At 36.2% G+C, this 10,204-nt stretch overlaps 1 protein-coding gene across 1 annotated transcript in view; it reads left to right on the top strand.

Annotated features, from left to right (window-relative positions):
* Window positions 1-10,204, top strand: part of PDCD6IP (programmed cell death 6 interacting protein) — a 61,175-nt gene that overhangs the window by 37,539 nt on the left and 13,432 nt on the right. Inside the window, exons 11-19 of the mRNA XM_009321151.1 lie at window positions 1,332-1,448; window positions 3,046-3,268; window positions 4,004-4,127; window positions 4,850-5,027; window positions 5,435-5,546; window positions 6,350-6,519; window positions 7,270-7,518; window positions 8,897-9,031; window positions 10,188-10,204. The exon at window positions 10,188-10,204 is cut by the window's right edge and continues 72 nt beyond it. Of these exons, the coding sequence (XP_009319426.1) occupies window positions 1,332-1,448; window positions 3,046-3,268; window positions 4,004-4,127; window positions 4,850-5,027; window positions 5,435-5,546; window positions 6,350-6,519; window positions 7,270-7,518; window positions 8,897-9,031; window positions 10,188-10,204 (1,325 nt within the window). The remainder of the gene's footprint in view (window positions 1-1,331; window positions 1,449-3,045; window positions 3,269-4,003; window positions 4,128-4,849; window positions 5,028-5,434; window positions 5,547-6,349; window positions 6,520-7,269; window positions 7,519-8,896; window positions 9,032-10,187) is intronic.

The following is a 10,204-nucleotide window of genomic DNA, read 5'->3' as shown; positions in this document are numbered from 1 at the left end:
TAATGCAGAATAGAATCTTGATAGGAACTGTATGGGTAAGGGCTACTGTATTAAAGTAAAAGCAGGCATTTTTATTCTTAAGCAATAAATCACACAAATGCCTTTGTAGGCCAGTCAGTGACTTTTTATATATATTTTTGAAATGAATGTTTTTCAAAGTTCAATTGATACCTTGCTTGGCTGTAACTTTAAAGATTCTTTTATATATGCACGTATTTCCTCTCACGCATTCTGTGGCATTTTACAGATTGGGCCAATTTCTCACTTAGGTATTATGTTTATGATTGATTTCTTAGAGGCAATGAGATATAATAAAGCCATTGCTTTGTCTGTTGTTGTTGTGGACCTTTCTAAGCCATAGATCTGCTCCCTGTTCCAGTTGCACAGTAATCTGTCGATTGTTTGGAAGAACATCATAAGGTTTGCTGGTTCCATGAGTTAACACCAGCTCTGAGAACAGTTACAAGTTTAGGGGTGTGAAATAAAGGTTGAATTGATGCGTCAGACTCCAGTTGCGGGGCCTCCCAAACAGCTTTTTCTTCCAAATTTACCTTCTTTTTTTTTTTTTTTTCCCACCTCTGGGGGCAGCAAGTTTGCACAAATGTGAAGAAGCAGGTCTTTATACACTGAGGTCTTTAAAACATCACTTGGTTTTCCAGTGCTCCTTGATTTAAGAAATAAAACAGTAAGGCCAAATCCTTGATCAAAGACCATGCCTATACTGTGGGCTGCAGCATAATGTTTTCTTCATGTCTTGGTTGGTACTCCTGCAAAGATAAGTGCATTTGTATAAAAGTCTAAAAATGACTTTTAAATTGCTTTCCATGTCAGTAGTTATTGGTCCTCTTTATTTGTTCTTTGCTTTCATAATTTTAGAGTTACTTTCTTGATAGGCCTGCTGCTGTTTTAAGTGTAATTGCTTTGTTAAATTTAGAAAAAAGGTCTGTCTTCCCCCGCCTCCCCTTCTTTTAAGAACACTTTGTCTTGGGGGCATTTGGGTGTGTTCTTGCAACTATCCTTTCTAATATATGCATGCATTTCTAATCTTTGAAGTAAATGTTGTGACTTCATGGCTTGGATTTAAATTGTAGTTCATCTAAAATAACGGACACTAAGAATTTTGCAACAACAGATTAAAAAAAAAGAAAGACTATTCAATCCATGCAAAGTCACGTGGTCTCTGACATTTACCTCTAATGTTTTAACCTATCTAAACCATTAATTGGGTGATTCTAATTTCCTTTTCTTCTTCCTTTTTCTTCCTGCATCCCATGTTGTCTGTGGTGGTTAATGTGGTTGGACTTTCCCCTGGTCAGTATTTTTATTTCCAGGAGGTGTTTCCTGTTCTGGCTGCAAAGCACTGCATTATGCAGGCCAATGCAGAATATCATCAGTCTATCCTGGCAAAACAGCAGAAGAAATTCGGTGAAGAAATTGGGAGGTTACAGGTGGGCAACTTTTTTTCTTCTCTGAAAAATATGGGAAAACTTTAAATCCCGAAAAGCTAGCTCAGAGTTCTAAAATTCAAATAACTAAGAATGAAACATATTAAAAAAAGTTGCAGAGCATGTTTATTGCATGAATCAAATTATGAGCAGCTGCAAAGATGAGAGGTATCTCTGTAGCTTTTATAAAACTGTATTTTAATGAGTTTTGGGTAGTTTGATACTGCTTGACATGTTTAGCCTGTATCTTTACGTTTGCATAGGCTTCTTATCTCAGTATAGCTAATATAGCAGATTTGTTAATAAATTTTCCTAAATAATGTTGTTAAAAAAATCCCCAAAACATTAAAATTTTGCCTGGTCTATACCTAACTCCTTTCCTGCAGTCCTGATTTAAATCTGAATAATTTTTGAAAAATGTACAAACAATTATATTTTTAGTCTTTATAGTTTTTTGTCTCTATATCTGGTTTCTAGAGGGACTCGGATGTAGATGCTGTAATGAGTAAGGTAGTAATGAGTTTTTGAAAAACGCAGTTGCTCTAAAGTAATACTCTCTTTTTGTTTCCCTTTTTAAAAGCTAGAACAAAGGTGGATTAAATTGGGGGGGGGGAGATTAAAAAGTAAATTATTCCAAATTAAAGTATATATGCACACTGCTGTTTCTTCGCTCATTTTCTGTTTCTGGCAAACGCTAGTTAGACTGTAGCATTGTACCAAACCAAAACTACTGTTGCGTGATTTATGGCACAATGGAAAGTGGCAAAAAATCAAATTTCAAATATACTTCACTTCTAATGTAGCTCCGGTTCCACTTCACAGTCCCAAGAAGTTTTAGGTTTTGAATTGTTGTGAGTTTATGTGAACCTTGACTAACATTCTTAGTATTTTGTTTTACACATTCACAACACAAATGTGATCAGGATTGAACAGATACAATCAAAGGACAGTGTTTTGTCTTGCATCTCTCCTGCAGTAAATTGGAAGTAGGAAAACCAGGTACCTCAGGGTTGCATCTAAGCTGAGCAGATGGAATTGAAGAGATGGAAGACCTTGTACTTTATTTTAATTTGCAGTAGGATTCTAGCATAATTTCTGTAGCTTCTGAGTTTAAGGTTAGATGGGTTTTAGTGGCAGATGTGAAAAGCAGGACTCTGGCCTCTTCCTTCATGAATGTGAGCAAGGCTTGAGAAACAATTTGCAGTGCCTGCAAAAGCAAGCTGTGGGTTTCATGAAACAACATGAAAATGACATGGTGGCTTTTTTTTTTTGTGAATGGGTGTTTGAAGTGTTATTGCCTCTAACTCATGATCACTTCTTTTGGATTTTGGGGAGTCATAGTGAGACTTGTGAGGTATTAACTTGATTACTGTGGTTTGTTTTTTTTTTAAATGAACTATTTTAATGAGTAAAATCTCCTTTTTCCTTTTTGATACATAAAAGAGGGGAGAGTGTTTTCTTCAGGAAATAATAATAGTGATCATATGTGTTGGCAGTAGTTGCTTGGCTATCTGGGAAGTTCATCTGTTTTCCTAAGTATGTATGAAAGGCAGAAAGAAAAGTTACTATTTTAATGTTAACTGTATTTTTATTCTTTTAGCATGCAGCAGACTTGGTGAAAACAGTGGCATCTCGTTATGATGAATATATAAATGTTAAAGATCTGGCTGACAAAATCAACCGTGCACTTACAGCTGCCAAAAAAGACAATGACTTCATTTACCATGACCGGGTTCCTGACCTGAAAGATTTGGAGTCCATTGGAAAAGCCAGTCTTGTGAAGTCTACTCCAGTTGTTGTTCCCCTCAGTCAGAAATTCACTGGTAAGCAAAGTGTGTGGAGCGCACAGGGTAATTGTTATCTTGTGAAACACCTGGCCACCAAAGTTCATTTGTACCATGAAAAAGGAAACTTTTACTTTTGAATTGTATTAAGTGTATAGCAGTGTTTTTGAAAGTGCCATTTGTCTTTTCCAGTTTATTGTTCTACTACTTGATAAAAAGTACTGGAAGAATAAACCACAGGTTGAAAATCATTATCTACAATGTGCACTTCTCTTAAAGATTTTTCTCAGCAACTGTATTTTTTGTATGTTAAACCAACCTTTTTAATTTCAGAAGGAACACTAATATAAGTGAAAGGTATCAAATTCTACAGTCTTAACTAACCTAGTTGCTGGCCTTCCATAAAGCTGAAAAATTTCCATTTGGCTGTACAGGGGAGTTCTGAAAAATGATCCTCTCTTCCCTTTCTCATCTTCTTCCTTTAAAGAAGCAAAATTAGAAATGAAGCCTTAGGGAAAATCTGATTTGTTATCCTACAGTTGTTTTAAATACAATGCCTTTAAATTATTTCTAACTCAATTTCAGTCTTAAAAACTGAAATTAATCTAAAAACCTGTAGAATTATTTTTTTAAGACATCTTGAGGAATGCGGGAGAGTTTCTTAAACTTTTTAGATCAGTCTGTAGTACAACCTGTACGGAAGAGCTGTGAAGATGTTTGTGTCCTTCTACCTTCACAGTGCAACTCGAGTAATTTATACTACTTTAATTGCAGACCTGTTTGAGAAGATGGTTCCATTGCAAGTTCAGCAGTCTGTGAGTGTTTATAACCAGAGAAAGGCAGATCTGGTGAACAGGTTAATAGCCCAGATGAGAGAAGCCACAAATCTGGCAAATGGGTAAGTATGGCTTCTTGTTAAATTTCTCAAGAAGATTTATGGAAAAGCCTATAAACACTGGTTGCCTTGCAGCCTGCAGACATCCAGATTACAGCAGCGGCTTTTTATTATTGTATGGTAGGCTGGCAAACTTAAGCCATAGCAGGAGTATATAGAACTACTTTTCTGCAGATGTTAAGACTGAAAGCATATTAAGAACAAATAGTATGTGATTTTTTTCAATCTTTCCTCATTTTTTAGGAGTCTGACACTTGCTCAGAAAAAGTTCCAGTACCATTAATCTAGAAGGATTTTCACATTCCAATGGTCAGTTTGATTGTATCAGTGACTCAATACGTGATATTTTTTCCCCCCAAATTTTGTTCTTTAAAATAAATAATAATAAAAAAATTATATCAAGCTGAAAGATAGGAATGTAACTCAAGGCAGTTGGTTCTTTATCTACCAGATAGTTACGATGAAAAATGTTTGCTGTATTTTGTAAGTGCCAGAAGACTAGGATTTGTTTAGCTTTTGAAGAGCTTTGAAACGTATTTTTGGTGAGGTATACACTAGGAATAAGTTTAGAGTTTTCAGTTTGAAATTGCTGTCCAGGAGTATGTTATAATCTGTTTCCATTATAATTGACTGTGTGATTGTTTGTTTGGATAGCAGTGTTATTGACAGGATAAAACCATCTAATAGTACAAACAAGTTGCTATTTAACATGTTGGCTTTTTCAGTGTGTTGGCTTCCCTCAATCTTCCTGCTGCTATTGAAGATGTGTCTGGTGATACTGTTCCTCAGTCTATTTTGAACAAGTCTAAGTCTGTGATTGAACAGGGAGGAATTCAGACTGTTGATCAGCTGATCAAAGATCTGCCTGAACTGCTACAAAGGAACAAAGAAATTTTAGATGAAGTAAGCTCAGCAACCGCTAACACTAAACCATTCTTAAAAAGCCACCACCACTGAACTTCTTTTCTCTTTAAATGGCAATAGAAAAAGGGCACGATTATCCAAAATGCTTGTAACCTTAATAGCACTTTAAAAATATGCCATTTAAGTGTTTAGTCCATACAAAAACTGTGCTGTCACATGTGGATGTTCCCTTAGAAGTATTTTGTTTTTGAAATTGTTGGGGGGGGGACGGGGACGATCTTCTAAAGAAATTTGGGTGATTTGTGCCTTTCATGCCTGTTTATTTGCCAAATTAAATTTATAAAGGATGTATAAGCATTCTTTATATTTTCTACACTACCTGTATATTTTGTAGCTATTTCTTGTTTAGAACGGCTTATAACGCATGTGAAATTTCACTCTTGTAGTCACTAAGAGTATTAGATGAAGAAGAAACTACAGACAATGACCTGCGAACAAAATTCAAAGAACGCTGGCAGAGAACACCATCCAATGAACTCTATAAACCTTTAAGGGCAGGTAAAGTTCATGTTTCATGCTTTGGATTCTGGGGATGCTCAAAAAATGTCCATTCTCATTGTGTAAATTAAACTAGTTTTAAATGCTCTGATATTATATTAAAGATGCAAATTTCAGTTTAGGAAAGATTATGCCAAAATATCCTTACTGCAATTTGAACGATGATTTGGAGTCGAGAGATGATGTGATAGCAGAGAATTTGCTGCTGCTTTTGCACCCCTGGAGTGCACACGCGTGCTAAAGTTTCGGAAAGCATGTGTAATGAAAAATGGCTGCCCTCCTAAGAATCTGGTTGCAATTACCTCTTAAATACTTTAGTGTATTTTTCTTTGTATATTAACATCTTTCTTTTGTATTTCCCGTCAAGGTGTTCTTTTCTCTTTGATTTGGTGTTTTGTTTTGGGTTTTTTCCCCAACCGTTAGTCAAACTACTTAGGGCCGTCACTATAGCATGTTTTCTGTGCGCTTAATATGTATTGTTTTGAAGCTAACGAGGGACTGATACCACTGCCTTAGTTTGGCAAAGTAACAGGGGTTTAAATCTGGAGAGTAGCTCAAACCAGTGTTCATTCATATACTTTTGTATGCTTGTCTCAAGAAATAATATAGGTGCCTGGTTTATGCACTATTTAAAACATAACTTAGAAGCTTAAGTTTTATTTATACGTCTTAATAACTTCGTAATGTGCAGGCTCATAAATGTATGAAGACTTGCTGAAAAGCACGAAAATTGCTCTGGTGCAAGGCTTGGATAAAACAAGTTCTGAAGTGATATAAACACCCTTTTTTCCTCCCACCACCAGAGGGAGCCAATTACCATAATATTTTGAATAAAGCTGTGCAAGCAGATGGCCAAGTTAAAGAGCGCTATCAGTCTCACCGGGATACGATTGCACTTCTGTGTAAGCCAGAGTCAGAACTCAACGCAGCCATTCCTTCTGCCAATCCAGCAAAAACATTACAAGGAAGTGAGGTAAAGCGTTGAAATTTGTCTCTCTTTTGAATAGAAGTGCTGTTGGTCTAACAAAGTAAACTTACGTGAATTGGTGTGGAAGCTGATCCTTAGCTGCTCTTGTTTCTGTCACAAATGATACAGGAGGTAACTAACATTTTGGAAAAGAAATTGTCTTTTTGTTTGAAACCTGCTTGAGTATATTTTGTGACACTTAGTGTGAGCAAGTTCAATCGCTATGGACAGCAAGACTGGTTGACTATTATGAAAGGAGTGATCCTTGATGAATATTTCTGTTATGTAGGGGTGGTACGGTGTAGTTCTTGGGGAAATAAGGCAATGTATAAGACATGGCCCAGTATTTTAAAGTATTAGGCAATGACACCAACTTGCTTTCCAAGAAAGTCATGGCTCATGTACAGCAATATAATTTTTCTCATAGGAGTGATTTGAAGTCAGTGCCATTTTTAGAATAACCTATTGGAAGGTGTCTGATCAGTTTAAAAAAAAAAAGACTTAAAAATCTTTAGTAATTCAGTGTTGTTAGTGGAAGCAAATCTTTAGAGGAGAATATAGCTTGAGAATTTCTTGAAGATCTTTGTTTCATTGCATTCTGTTCTGGTTTGTCATCTTAAACACATTTATAAAGAAATACTTTTGCGGTAGTGTTGCCAGCATCAGTGAGGAGTGCAAGATGGAATCAATTAATAGAGTATACTTCCACAATAATTCCTCTAAACGTGCTAACTTCCAACAATTTTTATTGCCTAGGTTGTTAATGTCTTAAGAACTTTGCTGGCCAATCTGGATGAAGTTAAGAAGGAGAGAGAACAACTGGAAAATGACCTGAAATCTGTAAATTTTGACATGACAAGCAAATTCCTGACTGCACTTGCGCAGGATGGTGCTATAAATGAGGAGGCTATCTCTGTGGCTGAGTTGGATAGAATTTATGGAAGTTACACACAGAAAGTGCAAGAGTCCCTAAAAAAGCAGGAAGAACTTCTCAAAAACATTCAGGTACAACACCTTGTATGTCTGTCTTCCTCTTAAACTAAGGAGCAATGATTCCCTACCTCTTCAGCACTTTAGAAATCTTCCTGTGCTTTCTACTCTGTTTTGCTTGTTGCTCTGTCTATGACAGAGCATATAACGGTCTATTTTCTGATCACTGAAAATACAGGGGTGGGGTTTTTTTGTGTTCACTGGAAAGAAATGTGAACTTTCAGCAGAATCTGCCAGTGCTCCAGTGTAAATTCTCTTGGACCTTTTCTTGGCCCAATTTCTGCAGATGGCTTTGCCCTTGAAAGAAGCTTAACTGGTATGTTAAGTTTTTGGTTTTGTTTTGGTTTTTTTCCCCTCATCCCATCTTAATACGTCTTTCTGGGATAACAGGAGACCTGTCCTTACTGTCTACTAGAAGACATTTTGGATCTCTGAAGTACGTTTTGGTTTATTCCTAACTGCTGTTTACAATGTGCTTGACTTCCAGCAAAGCTCATCAAAGTAAAAAGTAATGAGAATTTCCCAAAGTTGATTTATAGATTCAGCCTTAATTTGTCAGTAACACTAGACGGGTACCTGAAACATCTGGCAAAAGAGGAAGTCTTAGTGCTTGGACAAGTGTGATGATAGTGGCTTGAGTAATGATGGGGCCTATTTGTGCACAAGATTACTTGCAACTTCTGACTGCAACTTGCATTTGCAAGAATAGGATACTTCTCCAAAAGGGGAAAAAACTGTTCCTAAATGACCATATGGCCCATGTTCATTGAGGATTTTATATTCAGATATCTTCTAACATGTATACTTTTAAAATCTTGATGGGTGTTACTTTGATGTTTGAATGTCCTGGAGTGCAAGTTTGGCTGCTTCTGGCAGCTGAAGTAGTCTCTTTAAGTTTGTTTGTCTGTTTATTTTCCCAAAAGAAATGAGATGTAGGTGATCCTTTTGTCAGTTTTCCACTTCCCTGTTCTTTTAATAGGTTGCCAATGTCAACCAAATTTGAGGTAGTGCTTCTTAAAAATACCAACTTTCAGTATGATTTTATGAATGTCAATGGAGGGTAGTACAGGAGGGAGCCTAATTAGCACAGCCTCTGAAAGAGAGTCTGCGGTATGAACTTGAGAATTAGCTGAAGGCATCCCACAACAGAACAGGTAATCAGCTGATACCTGCTGCCAGTGAGTTAATACATGTATAGTTCTGAAATAGCCACTGCACTTGGCAGATAGCAAGTATTGGGAAGTACAGTGTGTGGCTGGAAGGTGAGGAAAGGCGGGTATTGGGAAAAGGGCATAGAAGCAATGAGTAAGAGGAAAAAAACCCAGAAGATACATAATCTTACATGGAACTAGGTTGCATTATTTTCACTGCTTATTTTTTCCCTTCTTTTAAGAATGCACATCAGGATTTTTCAAAGATGAAACAATCAAACAATGAATCTAATTTAAGAGAAGAAGTCTTGAAGAACTTAGCTGTAGCAAATGACAACTTTGTGGAACTTGTAGCCAACTTAAAAGAAGGCACAAAGGTATGGTAATGCTTAAGGGATTGGAAGAACATTTCTTTATTTACACAATGAGACGGGAATCAGAAATCATAATAAACTTTGCAGACATGCTAGATGAGAGGTACATTTCTGAGGTTTTTACTACTGAAGTGAGGACAGCAAAGCTGTAGCAAATGACAACTTTGTGGAACTTGTAGCTAACTTAAAAGAAGGCACAAAGGTATGGTAACGCTTAAGGGATTGGAAGAACATTATTTACACAATGAGACGGGAATCAGAAATCATAATAAACTTTGCAGACATGCTAGATGAGAGGTACATTTCTGAGGTTTTTACTACTGAAGTGAGGACAGCAAGTTGCTTGAATTTTGATTGTTTAGACAGCTGTGTCCTGGTTTTGGACGATTAAAAATTAACTCTATCCCAGCCGAAACCAGGACACTGAAATGCTTCTTTGTTCCTATCTGAAAAGTAAGCTTTTCTGAGCATTGCTTTATATTAAAATAGGAAAAGGTGTTAATTACAGGTGAGTAACTGATGCTGAAGTACCCAGATGAGTCATCTTATCTGAAGAATTCTTTCATCTGTTCTCCCATGGTACTTAATCACCTTATCAAATTTGTGTTTTATATACTGCTACTGCATACATGAGAGAGATGAGGAGGGCTTTATTTAGGTTGCTCTTTTTGATCTGGGCTTCTGGAAGGTGTCTTACTGCTTCTGTATTAAGTACTTCTTGCTGGTTTATTGTTAGCTTACTAGAGAAAAAAAGAAAATAAAACTCTGAAATGTCTATATAAATGAAATGCATGGAACTGACTGACAGCAATAAAATTAAAAAAAGAAAAAATTATTCTTTAAAAATAAATAGTTAATCACCAGAAGTGACCTAGTTTTGTTCTGGTTTTAATACATTTTCTAGTTGTCTTAAACTATTTTAATATTTATACACACATATATCACAACAAATAAAAATTGTATGATATTACAGGGATGGACAACAGCTGACTAATTTGTTTTTGAAAAGCAGAATAAAATGCACTAGCAAACTTTACTGGAATGGCAGGTTCTGGGCACTGTAATAATGTAACGCCTATAACTGGATCAATATGTAGAAATATGCTAGCATGGAGTCTGAAAGTATTGATTGAGGATGGGGTTTTTTTTTCTTCACTAGTTTTACAATGAGCTGAC

The sequence above is a fragment of the Pygoscelis adeliae genome, unplaced genomic scaffold (assembly GCF_000699105.1).
Source record: "Pygoscelis adeliae isolate BGI_AS28 unplaced genomic scaffold, ASM69910v1 Scaffold280, whole genome shotgun sequence".
In the NCBI taxonomy this organism is placed as follows: Eukaryota; Metazoa; Chordata; class Aves; order Sphenisciformes; family Spheniscidae; genus Pygoscelis; species Pygoscelis adeliae.
The sequence above is the reverse complement of the archived record's forward strand: the minus strand, read 5'-3'. Positions and strand labels throughout refer to the sequence as shown.